General features: G+C 31.0%; 1 protein-coding gene across 13 annotated transcripts in view; it reads left to right on the top strand.

Annotated features, from left to right (window-relative positions):
* RyR (Ryanodine receptor) overlaps positions 1-21,378 on the top strand; it is a 286,011-nt gene that overhangs the window by 220,814 nt on the left and 43,819 nt on the right. For 8 of the 13 annotated variants that reach the window (XM_087150439.1, XM_087150436.1, XM_087150437.1 and 5 more), the window contains 8 exons: positions 1,465-1,553; positions 6,959-7,015; positions 9,625-9,696; positions 9,774-9,878; positions 12,326-12,407; positions 13,010-13,080; positions 17,043-17,108; positions 20,325-20,404. In XM_087150439.1, the coding sequence (XP_087006565.1) occupies positions 1,465-1,553; positions 6,959-7,015; positions 9,625-9,696; positions 9,774-9,878; positions 12,326-12,407; positions 13,010-13,080; positions 17,043-17,108; positions 20,325-20,404 (622 nt within the window). Of the gene's footprint in view, positions 1-1,464; positions 1,554-6,958; positions 7,016-9,624; positions 9,697-9,773; positions 9,879-12,325; positions 12,408-13,009; positions 13,081-17,042; positions 17,109-17,709; positions 17,776-20,324; positions 20,405-21,378 lie in introns of all 13 variants that reach the window. The other 5 variants (XM_087150450.1, XM_087150444.1, XM_087150445.1 and 2 more) reach the window with 1 other exon arrangement.

The raw sequence follows: 21,378 nt of genomic DNA, 5'->3' as shown, positions 1-21,378 counted from the left end.
CAAAAAAAATCGTAAAGTCATTTACGTCAGCGCGTTTTAAAGTTAATGTCTTGTACTTTAATGTGTAAGTAATAATTTTTATGCAAAAAATTTTGTTACAAAGTAGCAACTTGTCAGACTTGACATTTTTTAAAAAAAAAAAAAATTCTTTGTTCAAAAGTGTAAATTTTTGCAAAAAATTGAGATAAATTAAATTAGTAACTTTTAGGTGAAAGTAGAAGACCTGAACATGATATCCAGAAATTTTTATGAAAATTGATTCATTTTTGAAAAAGTTACGACGCATTGAAAAATGACAATTTTTTAGAAATTTTAAGTGTCCCTAATAATTTGGAAGGGTACTGTACTATACAGCTTTATTGCTTTTACGATACTGAAACCGGTTTATACTTGTTTAAGAGACTATATATAATGCAAATAGGATAAATTAGACGATACATTAGATAAATTTAAAATATTTATTTTAATAAGCATTATGTTAGTACATTATAATAATGAGACTCAATGATTAAAAGCACTGCAGTGTTTTAATAATTGCATGTTTTGCACGAGTTTATACGCAATACTTTTATATTTAAACATCCATGTAATGGGTTTTTATTCAAGAGCTTTTTTATATACTTCAGATTTGTATTTATTTCTAACGTATTTCGTTGCAATATTATTTATATACGAACAATTAATATACGAACGTAATCAAGTGAAAACCGCTTTCAGTCCCGTGAAAACAATAAAGCTGTATAGTATTACATTATAATTAAGATTTTATGTAGAATCCTTGGTGCGTCGATTAATTTATCCATACTTATTAATTTACAGCAAATAAATATTTATTAATAAAACGAAACTGTATCTTAATGTTTCCAAAATCATAACTAACTTTAATATTACTGCTTGCATCATAGTGTTTTCTACTTTAATATTACTACTTGCAATCATGAATCATTTTAATATTATTATTTCTTATAATATTTCTACTTGCTGTACTAAAATAATTTCTTTCTTTGGAAAAAAAATTCCATAAATAATAAATACATAATACTGAGTGTTATCAGTGTATGTAGGTAAAGCAGCTTTCAAAGGAAATTTTCCAATGGGAAAAAAGTTTTTTATAAATAATTTAGTATTTTTTTGTTGTTGAAGGAAAGTGTTAAAGCTAACCAGTAAATAGGATAAATATTTTTTTCAATAAGTAATAAAGTAATCAGTCATTCCAACTTTTTACATTTCATCTTTAACGTAATAAGTAATTGTAACTGAAGTAATAATAATGAATTAATGTAAACTAATTGTGTGTGCATTATGAATGAATGAGAAGATTCATGTGGATAGTTTCTGCATTTTTAACGAGATAGAAAAAGATAGTTTCCTATAAAACATATTTTGTGGATATTCCCACAATTTTGTATTGTTCAATGACTGTTTTATCGGAATATTATTTCTTAAAAATAAGTTCCTCTTTAGATTTTCAGAACTATCTGAGGACACAAGCTGGTAACACAACCACTGTCAACGTCGTCATCAGTACCGTAGATTATTTACTACGATTGCAGGTAAGTTCCTTTTAAATTATGTGCATTTTAATAATTTGTTAGATGGATAGAAAAAAATCGGAATAAAAAATACCCAACAAAAATTCATATGATGAACGTGGCAAATAAATTCATATCATTATATGAATTTATTTGCCACGTTAAGCCAGAATTTAATGAAATTTAATATTTACTCGAATGAGGTTAGGTATTTAAAACAAAATATTGAGGTATTAGGTTTAATGTAACGTTTACGGAAAGAAACATTTTCAACTTCGTACTAAACTGATTAGAACTCTTAGTATATTCTAAATTTCAATTATTCTACCTATTACATGGTGATATAATAATATAAATAAAATTTCGACTAGTTATTTTTTTAACCACTTTCCATATTTTAAAGAAGAAAAAAACTGCAGAAAATCAAAATTTTCTTAATAAATTCAAAGAACTAAAACAAAACATAATGTACAATTGAAATTTGAATTTTTTATGTGTAAGAAACATTTATTTTAAAATCAGTTTACTATCCCGTGCGGACAAAATAAATAAGTTAAATATTAGTCTATGTAGTTTCTTGAAACAAGGGACAAAGTTATTTTCGTCAGTGAAGTAATACGCTATTTTTTTTTACTCTTATTGCTATGTCAATACAGCAGTCATCGTATATAACAGGGGTTTCCAACTTACATGAGGCCGGGGGCCACAATTAAAAACGCAAATCAAATGGCGGGTCGCAACTTTATCAAAATTTTACTCTTTTATGTTTGAAGGAACATTAAATATTACTGTCAGTTTTTACCAAGTTGTACAAAACAAAAGTATTGAATTACAAATTAAAATAAGAAGAAGATTTTCAAAAGTATTTAATTGTTATTAATAATATTTTTAAAAATATTAAATAAATAATAAAAATTCGTTCTACAATAACTTTCATGTGCAACAGATATCTAATTGTTAAGATATAAAACTTCAAAAAGGTTGGTATTAAAACTTACATAGTAGCACGCAAAATATTCAATGAGAAAATTGAGGTGTGTCTGCTGCAGCCACCAGAAAATAGAAATTTACATTTTAAATTTACAAATGTGTGTGTAAATATTTTCGTCCAAAATGAGTGGTTTCAGAAAGTTAAATCGGAGAATTTCTTCGAGAAAATTTCTGATACGCACATGCTAAATTATCTTCACAAAAAAAAAAAAAAAAAAAAAAAAAAAAAAAAAAAAAACTGAAATAAGAAAGAGCAACATACTCGATTATTTTTGTATTTGAATAAATATTTTCTTGGATGAAAACCTGAGAAAAAAATTTTTTTGCACAGTTGGTATGTTAAATTTCACAGAAACGAAGAAATTAGGTTTATACTAGGAGGCTTCGCCCCCTGCTCGCTGGCGCTCGCCACCCCCCCCCAACTGCTTTCGCAGTTCATTTCGGATTGCTTCGCAATCCGATGGTCGATCATTGGATACGTTCTTAACGTCTAGCTTTTGTATACTTTTTTGAACACTGAAGTTCCGAAATCTTTTCTCTCTAGAAAATTCTAAACCTGTACATTTCAATATTAATTTGAAATCGTAAACAGTTCACATATTTTGCTTAATCACACTATTCTAAATTTCAGTTGTTGAGAAAAGTAACTGTTGTAAGTCTTGTTTTAAAGTCTTTCCCACCAGAGGGCTAAAAACCATGTTTTGTAAAACTATATGAAATAATACTGAACGCCGGATGTAAAGCATCGGCTTCGATGAAGATAATTTTGTGAGAATTTTTTTGATAACTCGGTGAGAATTCACCCGATTAGCCATATGATGCTCACTACGTGCGCTTGCGCGCCGAAGCCTATCAAATAAAAATGAAAACTGTTGCCAACGCGAGAAAAGAAATATCATCGGTTTTATTGATACATACGTATTAGCGTTTTATATAATACTAGGAGGCTCCGCCCCCTTCTCGTTAACGTTCGCCAACCCCCGAGAATTGCTACGCAATCCTATGTGGTTCACGCCGTGAACCATGGCTCGCAGCGATCGCTCGCCAATGAACACAATGTTCTAGCACAAAGACATAATATATTATCATCAAAGACATAGTATTTTATCATCAAAAACATAGTATTTTATCATCAAAGACATAGTATTGTACTTATGTAGAAGAATTCTACCAATGTTCTTATTGGCTTTTAAAAAACTGTATTAGCTGTTTAGATTGTACATGGTGAAAAAATCAAAACATTAGCTAAATAAGAAACATATAAGCAAAATAAATTATCAAATATTGCTTCACTAATATTCTGCATTTTAAAGCGTGAAAATTCAATGCATAAATAAACGCGAAATATAAAAAAAAAATCAGTGCATTCAATACAAACACTTAAACGTTTTTTAGACGTTTAGGTAGCTCCCAGAAGAAAAATATCAATTCAACAGCGGCCTTTTAAAGCATTCTCACTTCAATTCCCAATTGAGTTTAAATTAAATATTGTCATGTTTTTAGTGCATGAATCTGAATTGAACAACCTGATAATGCTCACTCTGGTCATTGTTATCTGGTTGCTCACTACGTGCTCCGAATCCAATCAAATAAAAATGAAAACTGTTGCCAGCGCGAGAAAAGAAATATCATCGGTTTTATTGATACATACATACATACGTACGTATTAGCGTTTTATATAATATAGATAGATTAACGAGAAAAGTATTTTAAACCCATATAGATTTTTTACGAAAATTGTCCGCGAAAAAAATGACAACTAATATATTTTAGTTCGCAGGGCCACAAAAAAAGACTTCCCCGGCCGTCAGTTGGAAATCCCTGGTATATATATACAATCGCTCAAAACACGTATGCAGTCCCACAGTCCAACATTAAAACTCCAAATAAAACTTGGCAAATTTCCAATCACAGCAAATTATGTTTTTTTGCTTCCGATCGAGTAAAAACGGGATAAAACAAAATGGACTGACACATTCTGCCCACTTTTCTCGGGATGATAAATACTTGCTATGTACACGGGATAATCATGGAAGCGGTTAAAAAATGTGATTTTTTGTAATCATTTTGTTAAATGCTTTATCTAAAGACTTTTATGAAATGCTCTTTTTTTAATTACCGCGCTATTAAATCGATCCATATAATTAAATAATTTATCTGTGTGTACAACCCTGAATGAGTAAACAAATTAAGAATCCTCTGATTTAAATTAAACTATGAACAATTCAGTTTTGTCCACTACTTTAACAATAGTGATGTTTGTTAACTTTATTCAAAAAAGTTTTTGTTTTGTATGGTATGTAATATTAAATTATCTTTCATTCGCAGTGCCGCCAGATTATTTAAGTGATCAACGTGATAGTCCAGGGGTGGCGAACCTTTACACACCAACGTGCCATTTTTTCTAAAAAATTGTTTAATGAGATCACAGACGTGCCGTCAAATAATTTTGACTTCGTTATTATTGGGAAAATAATAATACTAAATACTATCAACTCAAAACTCTTTATTTAAAAAAAAAAAAATTTGCAATGTCGCAGTTATACGCGTAATTCTACTTAAAGTAACATCAGTGTGACTTCTGTTGTTGCAGATTAGATGACAAATGACTTATATTAGGTTGTAAGATGTTAATTTCAGCAGGACTGTTAAATTTTTTTGCTAGTTATTTTTTGCTAGTTTTTTTGGTTATTAATTGTTTTTTAGCATTAATTGCTAATTTTATATTAATAATGGTTTATTATTTTGTTTGTTTTTGTGAATTTTAATTTAATGGTTACATATGCTTCATAGTGTAATATCATTTGTGCAATAACAATTCATAGTGCAATAACAATTGTGATCGGTGGAGTGCCCAAAATATTGTGTCGCGTGCCATAAATGGCACGCGTGCCATTGGTTCACCATCCCTGGCATAGGCGGATTACGCCAATAAATTAGTATTTCTGAAATGATCTTCAATCACGTGTTTATAGCTTATTTTTAAACAGTCTGGCTAAAGTGGCAATTTTTTTTCTTCACTGTCAGTTGTAACTAAATAATGGCACGCTGTGATCATTCATGTCATTATTTACGATAAAAATAAGCTATTATGATTTGAAATCAAAAAGAAAAAAATTCGTACGTTGTTTCCAGCAGAAGAATCTATTTTTTGTATACCTGTCGATACGTTATTTTTCTACACAACTTATAGCTGTGTATGCTTATAGGATCTGGGTTGTTTTTAAAATGAGTCACTTAATTGCTTACGAAACTCTAAATCTTTTACTACAAAAATCTATTCATTTAATGTTACCACCATTTAAAAGCATCATTATGCTGATGGAATTATTCATTTTGAATCACCTGTTCTTTAAGAAATTAATTGAATCTGAACATACGGCCTTATCTTCTTAGACTATTTGACTTGATCCGAAGTTTAGTTGAATTTCGATGTCCTAACTTATTTTCTGCAAAGTAATCATAATTCTCGAAAAACGAATAGTTTTTTCTTTACATAGTTAAGTTCAACATTTGAGTATCGAAAAATTTTCTTCTGTCTAAAATAAACATGGAAAGAATAAAAAAAAAAAAATGATTTTGACAAGCTACTATTTTTTTCCTTTCGATTTTTACTCAAAATTTAAAATTTTTTGAAAATAGTTATTTTTTTAGAAATTAGTGTGAGTTTTCTCAATGTAGTTTGATTCGAGGAAAATTGTAGAAGAGGGCGTAGCGGCTAATACTTGGACAGAAGTCAAAGTTTTCAATCTATTAACGGATGTCCGCCATTTGAAATTTTTTTTTAAAAAAAGTTTTGAAATGTAGAGTACGTCGGAACAAGATAAAAATTATTAAAAAATAAAACGTCTCTCACTTGAGCTTCCATTGTGGTTTTTCTCTGAACTTGAATTATTTGAGTTATGTAACTTAAGAAATCACGTATTGTTATTTAATTTTTAGGTATTCACCTTTAGGCGAAATATTTGTTTTCAAAAACTGTCATTTCATTTTCAAACTTTAATCAAGCTCATATCGTAGCTTTTTTTAAATTTATTTAAACTTACCATAGACAATTATATTCAAGAGCTAACTATTTTTTATGAATCAAACGAGGAAAAGTTGACAACTCTTAATTTAATTGAGATGATTTGTTTCATTTTTTTTATTTCACGAGCAACGTTGTAACTCTTTTTTAAGTATGAATTAAAACTAAAAAGAGGCTTTGAACATTTTGTATTTTAACAAAGAAAGACAATTTCCCGTGTCTACATAGACTTCAACGGACGTGAGAAAGTGTTAACGGACGTTAAAGGTGTATGATTATGTTAAAGGGGGTGTATGATTTTATCTGACATTAACAGTAAAAAACCCTTCTGGTGCTTATGTATAAAAGAGTCAATATATTCTTTTTAAACAAAAATGATGTGTTTTTCATGTTTTTTGTTTCCTTTTAGGAGTCAATTATGGATTTCTACTGGTACTATTCAAGCAAAGAGATCATTGAACAACCAGTAAGTCACACAAACTTTTTTCGTGTATTTACTATAAGAATTGAAACATGAGTTTAATATTTGTAAATGGCCAAAGATCTCAAGATTAAAAAAATAAAAGTAAACACAATAAAAAAGTTGTGATCGCCTGTTCAGTAGAAATTTGGGTCCGTTAACGGACACTTCACAAAAAATCATTTCATAAAAACGGGACCCTTCACAAAATATTTTAAATTAAAAACGGACACTTCACAAAATGATTTTTCTTTAAATCGGACCCTTCACAAATTTGTTCTTCATTATTGTTTTTGTTAATCGAATAAACCCTTTCTATGGCAGAAAAAAATAAAGATGGATGTAAACGAATTAAGTTTTGTCTTCGGCAGACGCTTGCTTCTTCCTATATTCGTCCGAAATGAATATTCTGCGTTCAGCAGTATAGGCTCAATACCAAATATTTTTATGTTGCATCTCTAATTTAGAAGTAGGAATTGTTGTTTATTTCTTAAAATTAAATTTTTTTAATTATAATTTGTGTTGACAACAATTAAACAGTGTTGAGCGTAATCTTGTATCTATTTACAATTTAACAAAACGTTGAAAAAGTTTTTTTGCAATAACAGGACCCTATTTGCACACATTCATAAAAGCAGGACCCTGGTTGAAGGAATGTGACTTTATTTTATATTCACAAATTGCGAGTCATTTTTTTTTCACAATTTTACAAAAACGAACCTTTCACGAAATGTCTGGACCATTGGTCAAATGCTTTTTCTTTCTAGATAGACTCCGTTAAACGCCACAATATTTCAAATCATGGGTTGCAAAAACTGTCTCCATTGATGTTTGTCGTCTGATTGGTTTTCAAATCCTGCCTATGTACGTGTTTCAAGACGTCACAAAATACTTTTCCTTCTTCAGCATTCGTTTTTATATTAAAATCACCGTCAAGAGCCAGTCATTATACGTTAATAATAAAAAGAATATACTTTAAATTATTATGATAGAAACACATTAAAAATGTCTGCCAGTGAAAATGAAAAGAAACACAGCAGCGGTCGCCATAGCAACGCAAGCAATGACGTCACTGTTTTCTATGACTCTTGAGCACAGTTTGCCATCCAATCCAAACCGAGACCCATTTGTCCAATGTGTAAAAAACAGAACACCTATTAACTGAATCTAATAGTCACGCACTAAGAGCTTAATGCTTTGAGGTGGAGAGTTTTAGCATTACGGTAATCTTATTTTCACACCTCAACTATACTGCACATGCTAAGAAATAGCGTATTCCATCTCACAAATAACGTAAAAACGTTACTTTCAGCTTAGTATTTCATTTTGTAACCGTCGATGAACAGCCGTTTTACGACTTTTGGATTTACGACTTCAACTCCGTAGCCTAGTCATTTCGGAACCCAATCCAGAAGACCAAGAAACTCCTGGATCAAGTAGTGGGAGAAATTTGCTTTCGTGGAGGACTTTTTGAGGGAACTAACCCACATTTGCGTTACGTGGTGTGAAAAAACATGAAAACCTCCCATGATCAGTCAGACGGCAAGAGGACTGTTACCCATGATCCGTCTGCCACTGAAGATATTTTCCGTGAGCACTGTGGTTGATGCGATCTGGGTGCGGAATAGCGTAGTATTTAAAAATTAGTGAACAAAAACGCTTATGATACTGAATAATTGACAAAATATTGCTCCTCAGAAAAATGTTAGATTCTTATGAAGAGTACATAAAAAATCAATGCGACATAAAGAATGAAATTTTTTTTATTGCGGAATGTACAGGAACTAGTTCTGAAGCATTTTAGAACAGAAGACAGGTCGAATTCGAAAACGGAAATGCTTGACTACTTATATTTTTTTAAATTTTATTGTGAATATAAATCTTGCATGAAAATTATTCTTACAGCAAATATATGTGTACACCAATACTTACTTTGCTTACGCTTGTGTGCTTCTAAATTTATTGTGATAGACTTAAAAGAAAAGTTTTAATTTCAAAATGAAAGTGTGGCGAGAACTGATAGTAGAAGTAAACCCTGTTATTTACCTTCCTCCCTGAGTGTTTCTTTATTAATTAGTCAGGTTAACCATTGGTGTTAATCAGCCAAAAGTGTAATTACCCGAAGTAATGTATATTACACTTATTATTAATATTATTATTTATATGGTATTACATTTTGTATTATAGTGTATGAAATATTGTGGTTCAAAAGTGATGGCAAAATGTAAGGTGGCCATCAGTTCTCGCTGAACAGAGTATTTTTATATGAAATTAAAATGTTCATATTTTACATTCAAGTTATTACACAATCGATCAAAGTGAATATAAGAGTGAACTTATAATGTGCATATATTGTAGTTGGAATAAGCTTCATACTTTATTCGAGGTCAATTTTTTTCTTAACCTTAAACGGTGGGTGAAAGAGCCTCAAAGGTTTCTAAAACTTTCCATCATAAAATAGAGTTTTTAAAAAAAACATGTCATTTTGTTTTAAGCTGTATCTGCTTAATGTGTAAAAAAACATTCATTAATATTCGAAATGGTGCATCGAACGTATACCATTTTTTTTCCTTTCTAAATAGACGTCAGTTGTAAATGAATTTCTTTTCTTACAGGGCAAAGATAACTTCTGTAAAGCCATCACTGTCGCCAAACAAGTATTTAATACATTAACAGAAGTCATTCAGGTGAGTTGCTTTAAAAATATATTCTTTTCTCCATTCAGTTCAATCAATATGAATAGTGTTTTTTTTTCTTCTAAAAGGGTCCCTGCTCTCTCAATCAACAAGCTTTAGCCCACAGTAGGCTATGGGACGCAGTTGGTGGTTTCCTCTTTCTCTTTGCACACATGCAAGACAAGCTCTCCAAAGTAAGTGTTTCATCATTATTTAAACTGAACTAGGAGGCTCACCAACCTTCGCAACAATTCCTGTTTTTTTTATACTTAAAACAGTTTAAATTATTCGACTAAAAATATATGTACTAAAGAGAACACTTGTCCAGCCACTTCCCACGTCCAAATATTTCCTTCTCTTATGATACTATTAAGATCTATTAGTGTACAGTCGTCAAAAAAAAAGATATTACTCTGAATAACTTTCTTTCAAATGATCGGATTTTCACGAACTAAGTGTCAATCTTAATGGTTCCCGAGGGGGTGACCTCAAATATGCTAATTAATGAGTGCTAACTATTAAGTTACGAAATCGGACATAAAAATGCACTTTCTCTGAATAAACATATATTATTTTTTTACATATTTGGAATCCTGACTCCTGAAATAAAGGGGGGGGGGGAGACAAATTTTTGAAAAATTTGGGTCGTAAATTGGGTAGCAATAAAGATTTATATATTTGGTGATAGTCCCTGAAAACAGCCAATTAAAGTCGCCATCGCAAATAAATATTTTAAGATAACTCATAGAGAGAAATACTTAATTTTACTCGGTTGCTAAGTAACCAATTTTAGACCATAAAAAAATTGAAATAATGTTCTGTGATCGGAACTTAATTAATAGATAGCACTAAATAATTTGCATATTTAAGATTGTTGGATTTTGTTGAGAGCAAATCAGACTGAAAGTCACGTAGAACAAACTGAAAACTTAACTTTTATTTATCAAACTCAATTTTAAAAACTCAATTTTTATATCAAAAAGAATATAAAAACAATAAGATGTTGCCAGCACAGGAAACTCAAACTATCTAACTAATCTCGAACTCAAACCTCAACATCCTCCCCACCCTGGTCGACCTCGAGGGGGATGACCAGAGCTTACGGACGGGTTATATTGTGACCATTAACTCTCAGCTCACAGGATCTTATTTTTCCATCTCGTCCTTCATGCAAGCTCACCACTCTAGCTTTCTTTCACTTGTGCCGTGGTCGGACATCTTCTTGTAGAAGTACAATATCGCCAATTCGAACGTTAATGATATTGTCCTGATTACGAACTTGATGAAATGACCGCAATTGAAGCAAATATTCCTTGGACCATTTTTTCCAAAAGCAGTCGAGTAAGTCCTGCTGCTGTGTAGATTTTTCTTAGCTTTTTGTTGTTATTTGGGATGGATGGAATGGCCGTTAGTTTTCGTCCTGTCAAGAAATGGCTTGGTGTTAAGGCTGTGGAACTGTCATCTTTTCCATCTTTGTATACCAATGGTCGACTGTTCAGAGCAGCTTATATTCCAATAAGGGCCGTGAACAGACTTTCCTCGTCAAGAAGTGCTCGTCCTAGTACCTTTTGTAGACATCGCTTGACAACTCCCATTAGGCATTCCCACCAGCCTCCAAATGTTGGATTTTGTTGAGAGCAAATCAGACTGAAAGTCACGTTGAACAAACTGAAAACTTAACTTTAATTTACATCAAAAAGAATATAAAAACAATAAGATGTTGCCAGCACAGGAAACTCAAACTATCTAACTAATCTCGAACTCAAACCTCAACAAAGATCATCCCCAAGAACCATTAAGATTGACACTTAGTACGTGAAAATCCGATCATTAGAACGAAAGTTATTCAGGGTGGTATCTATTTTTTTTTCCTTTTTTCTTTTTTGCCAACTAACTTGTACATAAATCATTTTTTGATGTAATCATTTTTGTAAATAATTTTAAAATTAAAAGTATGGTGTTCGAAAAAATTTGGTACGTTCACAATTGTCATTTCATATTTTTACTTACCAAACAAGCGGATGTATATTTTAAATAAAGTGTTTGCTTTCATCACTTCATGTGCATGAAGCTGAAAGTGAAGTCATTTCACGAATCTCTTTAGCTCTCATTCATCATAGAATTTTCAACAAAGAATAATAACTGTAAAACGGTTCATAAGTTCATCAGACAATGATTTAAATAATTTTATCCTATAATGTAAAGTAGAGTTACATTATTCTAACAATAATAGAAACAATCCTCTCTTAATTTAGAAAGCAAACAAAATCAAAAACGTAATAATAACAGTACCTTTAAATTATCCATTTTATGTTATTCAAGGAAAGAAAATTCTTCATTAGAGAAAAGAAAATGCTTAAGATTTGTTTCAGCCGCTTAATAATCGTAATTAACTTTGATGGAAATAATAGTTTTCTTAAAATAAATTCATAAGACTACATACGCGTTCGAAGCTTTTGCACACTGTTAAATGTTAGAAAATTTCAATACTAAGCGAAACTAAATGAGCTATTAAAACTATTGTGTTCTAATAATTATACGTATGTGAACAAATTAAAATAACGAAAGAAAAATGATAATAATTCAAATGCATGTAAAAATGAATTACAAAAATTATTTGTTATAATTCTTTTTCTTCTAGAATGCTAGTCAATTGGATCTGTTGAAGGAATTGCTGGAACTACAAAAGGAAATGGTCATTATGATGCTCAGTATGCTAGAAGGTGAAATCTCGTCACATATTTTTTTTTTGTACCTACTAGGGTGGCCCCTGCTCGCTTCCGCTCACTAACCCCTGTGATTGCTTTGCCATAATTTCTGTTTTTTGACAGAAAACAGTTTTTCTACTGAAGTAAAAACTATTCACTCAACATTTATACATATACATAAAAGGAATTCTGTTGTGCCTCCACTTCCAACGTCCAAATATTATTATATATTACTACTAAAAATATTTAGATTTATCGGAGAGCAGAAGTAGTTTTTCTAAGTAATAATTTCTAACATCTATATTGTTTAACATTATTACATAGTATAACATACTTATATATTACATATTATAACATACTTATATATTACATATTATAACATTATTACATATTATAACACAATGTTCAAACAAATTTGATGAGTTCACAACCTTAATTTAATATTTTCACTAACCAAACAGGCGAATATATAAAATACTATTTGCATCATACTGTGCATGAAGATGATCGTTTAGTTGTTCTAAATCATGTAACGCAACTCTTTAACTATAATTGATGAAGGTATATTATTGTATAGGTAATGTTATGATGCTAATGTTAAAATGACCCCCCAATAGGTAATGTTATGAACGGAACAATTGGTAAGCAGATGGTGGATACTCTTGTGGAATCTGCAAGTAACGTTGAGGTACATTTCTTCTTCTCTTTCACTAAAATCCCGATATCCCATCGTTTCTTATTGAACTATTTGAACACTGGTTGTTGTTGGCTTTTGAATATATTAGCATGTTTTAGAGTAAATTTATTTTTTTCTGAAACAGATTTTTCGGAATAATTTTTTATGTGAATAAATATTTTATTTTCATGAACTGCTGTTAAGTTTGCAAATAGTTTTCCTCACTATTTACGACACCCTTCATGCGTATTTTGAAAAAAGTGGGAAGAAAAAAAACCACAGTTTTGTAAAACTAAAACGCTTTTGTGTTCTAATTTTGTAACATCGAAAAATTTACTTTAACGCTAATGAGTTATCCGGATTCATAAAAACAGGAAAAAATTGAGAAATAGTCATTGATTTTGATAATTTTTATCGAGGTGGAAAAATCACGTCGAATGGGTAAATTTTTCCGAAAAATTGAATAGCATTAAAATATTCACGTCATTTGTCTGTTCAAATAATTATCTACGTCACGATGGTATAATTGGTTTCAATTATAACTTTGCCTCAAGTGATGGGCATTTAAATTGCAATTTTTTTTTATTTTCCTTGGCGAAAAGATTCGAAAAGCACTGTTTAATTCTATAGTTGAAATTTTCTTAATAACTTCAACATCCTTCTCTCCTAAGCAAAAAAATTTTGATTTGGAAAGTTGATTTATCCTTCATTCTCTGTTAAATCATCTCTTACATAACTGAACATTTTAAAAAAACTGCTGGAAGGCCACCGGAATTGAAATCGAAGTTTCTGTTTACAGCAGCCGTTGGATAATTCGAAGCATGTGACATTTTTTTTCAAGAGTTATTAAATGAGTCCTCGAAATGATTTAAATTTATTTAATAATTTGGATTCATTCCCGAGTTAAACATAAGAAAAGATAATTGTGAATGAATGACAAGCCACCACAACTTTTTCTGTACTATTTGAAAATTTATTTTTACAATCCAAACAGTCACAATAAATTATAATGCGTGTTAAATAATGCCCTGAAGTTATTTACATTGTTGAAGTTATACGAGATTTCCTATTTTTATATTTTTTAATACATATTTATGTTCAATATTCCCTGTTAAAAATTAAAAGTTTAGGCGGGGGAATTTCTTTCCCCTTTTTTTTTCATGGTTTGTCATTATTTATATGTATTGTTTTTTTTAAATATTTTTTTTTAAATTCTCATTTAAATAAAGGTGTATTAATGAGATTTTAAAACATTTTATGTTAATTAATATACAATAAATTGTGCTGTTATTTTTGAAAGTGGAATAAATAAATAGGAACGTGATCCGAAGTTGAATAAATTTATTCGCTAGCCGGTTGATATTTTTTTAACTCTGTAATGAATATTAAAATCTAAAAAACGCTGTTTCCACTTTCGAAAATAATCAATGTCCGATATGAAAAGTGGTCACAACGGTGATGACTAAAGCCCGGATTTCGATGACCTAAAAAATCTCAACTAAACTAGTTTTTATATTTTGTATTGAAACTTTAATGGATATAACAACTTCCATCTCATAATATTACTAAATATCAGAATTACATTGAATCATTAAATGTTTTTTGATAATTTGAAATGTAAACGAGCGTCTCTTGTCTGAAAGTAAATTTTCATTCCTGCAGAAGCTTCTTTCAACGTCTACTGATGTTATAGGTGCGTACTTGAAAAAGATGGTCTCACTTACTGACAATTCTTCAATTTGAAAAGATTTTGCTTCACCTGTTAATATCCTACAGATTTTCTTCATTCTTTGGAAGCCAGTGTAATAATGAAAATTGATTAAAAAAAAGTAATAAAAATTGGAAAAAATTAACAAAAAACTTTAAAAAATGCAAAATACGCCCCAAAATTTAAAGAAAAATGCCCTGTAAATCTAAAAAAATGCTCTAAAAGACAAAAAATGTCCAAAAATGCAAAAAAATACAAATGTCATTAAAATCCGGGCCTTAGTGATGACCATTGTTTAACTACTTGAGAGAGCATATTATAGTAAGATCGATGGATGTTTATGGAGTCAACTCGAATCATTATGTTAAGAAAATCAATCCGTTTATGAGATATTTAGAACACTATGTACTGCGCAACATTTCAAAATATGAAGGAAAGTCTTTAACTGCTCTCATGTGTAACTCTCTTCTGACTGCTTTTCAGTTGGACAATGTGTCAAGGTGTAATAATGGAATGTATCATTTTATTTTCTTGTTAGTGCATGTATACTTTAGATTGTGCCTCTAATATATTTATTTGCAAAAAACACTGAATCTTTGACCTCTTTTTGATGTTAACATTCTTATTATGACACATCCATAAATGTATAAACACCATGCATGTACGGTCTTTTGCCTAATCTAGATTATTCTTTAAATGTAGTTATTAAAACGAAGTCCTTATTTATAATTTTATTGTGTTGTAGAATATTACTTAGCCTCTGCAAAGTACCAATTTAATTTCCTTAGAGATTAATACAAAATGAATAATACAAATTAAAGATTTTACAGAAATACCAGCAATAAATCCATTTAAATCGTATGAATAAAATAAGACAAACTCTATAAAACAAACTGACTCACATTTGTTGGCGTCTACAATACAGAGCCGTTGAAAAACAATGGGTAAAAAATTCACCCATCACCGGTATTAACTATCACAGAAACAAAAAACTTATATGGCCAGAACATAAATCCTTTCAGAGGTACCGCCGTTAAGTGAAATCCATGGTAGTAATCACGTCCATCACCCTAATTAAGTCTACAGTGGACTCAACTTTGGCCAAAAAAATCGTGAAAATCACTCGGAAAATCGATTTTTGACCATTTTATATTAATTAAAAGATATAAAAAAAGCATATTAATTATTAAAATCATAAGAATTTGTAAAACCTTTGACACTATTAGTGTTATTTTGCTTTTTATTACAAAAACTTGCTGTTACGAGTGTTTGGTGTAGTGTTTCTCAAAACAAATTTTTTTGCATCGAATTGGAAATTGAAGTAGTTCCATGCTCTATAATTTTGATGACTATTCCATAAAAACTTTTTATTAACACACTCTCTAAATAAATAAAAAAAAAAACTTGTAGAGAAAAAATTTCGAAATAAGGTGCCACACCATACTTCATAGTCGTTTTAATGTTCCAAAACTTTCAAAGAAGGACAATTTTTATGTTGTTTTTTTGTTGCCGAAACTTTCTTTTTCTACTCCGTATGAAAATTAATTGAAAAATGCGTAAATTATTTCCTTACAATGTAAGGAGAAACGTAATTAGAGTTGAAATTAACAAATAATATTTAAATTTAAGAAAAAATATAGAGCAAGGAGCTTTTTTTGAAAAAATGTACATTTTTCATGTTATAGCATGAATTATGTATCAAATTATTTTTTTATGTTCTCTCTTTAAATATAAACAATCCCTACAAGTTACAGCAATGTAACATTATTTTTCAAGAAAAACTTATTAAGAGTCCACTGTAGCCAGTAATCGAGACTAGCATCTGTAGGAATTAATCCAAACTAAACCATTCTAAATCAAACGCCGGCTTTTTATTCTCTCGGTACTTCAGCTGATCTTTCCTGGATACGAAACGGGAACTTGCAATAACAATAATAAACAGAGCATCTGATGACAAGACTTAACTAAATAATCGTCGGGTGAGCATCAAGAAGAACAGAGTGCAAAGAGCCACCAGTCAACAGTTAATTGAACCAACTATCAAAATTCTTGTTACACGAAAGAACTCAACTCTTTTGAATTAATCTCATTCATATCTCTTGGATAAATGTAAAGCATTGTTTATATTTTTCCTAAGTGCTAATTTAAAAGAATTCTTAAAAGTCAAACTTGATGATTTTAAACATTTTTCTGACCCGTATGAAGTGCTCTTTCAGTGACAGATAGTAAATGAGTGTGTATTAATGAACTTGCAATGCATTCACAGATAATCCTTCGATTCTTCAACATGTTCCTCAAGCTGCCATCGTTAGTGTCTTCCCCAACTGTAGCGGTATGTAGTTACTACTGTAGTATATGCTAATACTAACAAACAACAGGGGAAGACTTACTCATCTCTGAAGCACGAAAGATGTAAAGTTTTTATGCAGAAATTTTGGATGTACTCGAAAAAAAAAATTCAAAAATAGAGAATGCTGCAAGCTCTGGATGACCAGAGTGATTAGTCCCAGCCTCAACATGTTAAATGAGTGACTAGTACTGGATTCTGATCTTTAAACGTGGTAGTCTATTAAACAACGTGTCACCTTGTACTGGAATATCATAAGCATTTGTATTCCTACGACATTTTAAGAACTCTACAGAGTGAGGGCCATCTTTCGGCAGCTTTTATAACTGTATTCCAAAATGTCTGCATAAACTGTGATTGCAACTTTTGCAATGCCTTTATCCTCTTTCGTTACGGATATTTGAACTATAGTAAGTCTTCCACTGTACACCCTGTACAATTCCTTGCTGTGTAGTCTCCCGAAACTAAACCACACAACTTGACGCGTCATATCGTGGTCACTTGCAGGTGACTGCGAATATTTGCTTTCTTCTATCATGTTGTTTTTATCTTCTTCCTACTATGTTCCAATGTCTTATCCCTATAGCTTATCCTCAAATTCTTCGATATGTTTCTGAAACTGAGGGAACTTACATCGTCAGCCACATTCCAGGTAATTCTGTTTTATTCAGTTCAATCTGCTGAAATGGATGACAGCAGATAAACGAGGGATAGTCTCAAAAGTAAAGTCTCTCAACACACAAAATTCTATAATATTCGCATCATTTTATAGATTTTTCCTCTGCTTTATGACGGTTAATCCATTGTTATAGACAGTTCTTTTTTGTTACTGTTTATGACCGAAATGGGCGGTTGTTGACTTCCACCGGTGAATGTTGACACTCGCTTTGGTAAATGTCTGAAATATGTACTAGGTCTAGTTAGGTGCCACTGCCCGGTATGCCCTACATCGATGTTTTTTTAAGGTCAAGTGCCACTGTCAAGTATGCATTTAACCGGTGCCAAGTATGCATTATCGGTCCTCTTTAAACTGTTCTACCGCAAAATGCTCGACATCGCGCGCAGGTCGTCGGGCTACCAAAACAGGAGAGCCATCCCGTCTGCTGAGGATCGAAACTGCGATGGCATGTCTTCAGATCATCCTCGAGGATGTTTTCCAAACGTCGCCAATAGCCCATTGAGCATCTCTAGTGCGGCTTAAATAAAGCACTTAAATAATCAACCTAAGTAACACATTCTCAATGATCAGTATGTGTTGGACGTACAAAACCTGTCTAGAAATCTACAAAAATGCACCCATCAAAATAACGATTAAGTGGGAAAAAATATAATTTTTCAATTTTTAAAATGATGTGAAATTTATATTTAACCTATTTTTGTATTTTTAAACAATTAAGACCTGAGACGGGAGAAGTTTGAGGTTATTTGTGGCTCAGCAACAGATTTTATAAAAGTAAACAAATAGATCTTATTTTTGGGATTATCCTCGTTTTTCAACGTTTGGAAAAAAATGACTCTGTTTTGATCATGCTTTAATACTCACAGTCTGTAGAGTCACTCTTTTGTATAAGCATTGAAACAAAAGATTTCTTTTGTATGCTCCGTTTATTTTTGAGTTTTACTTTCTTATAAAAGGTTTCTGTTTTGATGTAATGAAAGATTGTCTTTATTTTTTTTTAAAAATAAATTTATAAGAAATAAAATGATCGTAGCTTTTTGCTAAAGTGCTACATCTTTATTCTTTTGCTCTGAACAGCTCAGTAAAACAACTTAAATCTATTTAAGGTACTTTAGATCAATTATTGTTTAAGTTTTATTTATTATTTAATATGCATGCAAATTTTAGTGTTGGAGTAAATTTGAATAGTGATAAGGGCCCGTGAATTTAAAAAGATTTAAGAAATCCGTTTTCTTCTTTAATGGTTAAGTTTTTTTTTTTTTTTTAACAAATTGTGTTTTGAATATCGATTGAGAAATATTGTTCACATCGTTTAACTTCGGGGCTCTTAAAATATTTTTCTTACTCTAATTTATAACTCCTATATTATTGAAATAAATATTATTTGTTTCCTCTCTTTCTAATTGTTTTCTTAAGAGAAAATAGTATTTTTTCTTCTAACTTTATATTATCATTGAATTTATTTTGTATGCGCAAACATCTTTGAGAAGAAATTAGAGGTTAGGATTCACTTGAGTGTTACATCGAGAATTAATGACATGAAACTTATTTTCTAATTCGGATAATTTTGATTGATATAAAGGTTTTTGCCATCTAAACACGAGAAGATTGCAATGTTCTTTAATGGAGAAACGTTGTTTCATTGCAAAATATAAAAATGAACTTTTAAAAAAAGTTTTTAAATATCAACTTCCTTTAAGGGGTTAATGAACCCTCACACAAAATCTTTCAATAGAAAATGTTTACTAATCACCTCAAACAGTTAAACGCTCATACTCAGTTTCAATGAAAATACTTTGAACTGCTTATCCTTATTCGAAAATTTCTTTATTTTGAAAGATTTAAATAATATTTAAACCTTAGTTTCTGTGGTTCTAATGCGTGTAATTATTTCAGCTGCTACGGTTTGCTTACAGATCAAATCAAGAATTTTTTTTTAAAAAGAATTGATTTTTATTCTAAAAACAGTTTTGAAATAAAAACACACCTAGAAACGCAACCAGAAAATATTATAACGGATTTTTGTTTAGTTACTTTACATCTCTTTTTCTAAAATTCATACTTTTTTGCCGTATTAGTTTTTGATCTACCCTATTTTAGAGGTTAAAAATTATTTAAATTAATTTTCTGTGATAAAGAGTTTGGATCATTCGCACCTCATGCATTTTTTTGTACCAATAAAAAAAGCAATGTGCATTCTCTGAGTTATACGGGACACAACTATAGTTTGTCTAAGGTAAGAACTGCCCTCCCTTTGAAGCCATGCCTGTGACTATGGTAACGACATATTACTATTTCTATTAGGGGTGCAAGGTCAATGTTTAGGACAGGTTTTGACCCGGGTCAGCAACGGAAAGGGAATCTTCGGTCTAGCCCTAGAGTGAAGAGGAGCTGAAAAGCACTATTCCTGTTTCTATAGCAGCCGACGGCGTCCTACTCTGTGGCAGGGGGACTTCTTACTGTAGACAAACTATAATTTCATTTGTTCTTTTAAATTAATTTGTTCTTTTAACTGTCTTTAGGAAATCGATTCCAAAAACACAGGTTGGATCACACCCAAAGATTTCCAGAAGGCTATGGAGCAACAGAAAATCTACTCTTCGTAAGTACACCTTTTCAAAGTTCCTTTCAATCTGCAGAATTTGACCTGTGATGGCTCGCCGTCCAATGAGGTGAACCTGGTTTGAATCCCGGTGATGGCTGGTCGATACGAATTCCGCATCCGCCTTGCACCGACCACAGTGCTGACTTAAAATATCCTCAGTAGTAGACGAATCATGGGCTAGAGTCCACTTGCCGTCTGGCTAATCATGGGAAAGTTTTCGTGGTTTTCCTGTCCATGTAACGCAAATGTTGGTTAGTTCCATTAAAAAGTCTTCCAAGAAGGCAGATTACTCCTAATACGTGATCCAGGAGTTTCCTCGTCTTCTGAATTGTGTTCAAAATAACAAGGTTGCGGAGTTGAACATTAGTAATCTTAAACCCAATAACAATTGGATCGGCTCTGTTCAACGATGGCTATAAAATAAAATAAAATCTACAAAGTTTTTTAAAAAAAATAAGCAGTACATAAAATGAATGTTTAAGACCCGTGCAATTCGAGTAGGACCACCCTATAATCAGTGGTCGTCTACAAACATTGTAAAGAGCTAGTATTCCGTTTTAGTTTTTTGATATTCATTTTGGTGCTTTGGTCTGTGTTTTAATCGAAATTTCATCATGAATGTGATCTTCTTTCAGTCATTCCAGCCTTTAAATTCATTAACTAGCATTTTTTAAAAGAAAAAATGATAGTAAAGACAAACCAGTATAAATGTGTACAAAGCCTTAATGTATTTTATTTAATGTAACATAAGTTTCTTAATATATATCGTACCCCTGTCATCCACCTGTTCAATTAAAATGTAATGATGTCTTTTACTCCAGAGTGCCGATGAATTTTTTGCTTTCAAAATCAAAATGAATCAAAATTTGAAGAAAAAAAAATATTTTTAATAAAATATTGTATAATTAGTATGAGACGCACTCTAAGATTTTATGTAAAATCTTTATTATCAGGGGATACTATACCGCATT

Source organism: Parasteatoda tepidariorum, chromosome 1 (genome assembly GCF_982258835.1).
Source record: "Parasteatoda tepidariorum strain Cologne lab strain chromosome 1, Ptep-v5.0, whole genome shotgun sequence".
NCBI classification, from domain to species: domain Eukaryota; kingdom Metazoa; phylum Arthropoda; class Arachnida; order Araneae; family Theridiidae; genus Parasteatoda; species Parasteatoda tepidariorum.
Note: the sequence above shows the minus strand (reverse complement) of the source record. Positions and strands in the feature narration are given on the sequence as shown.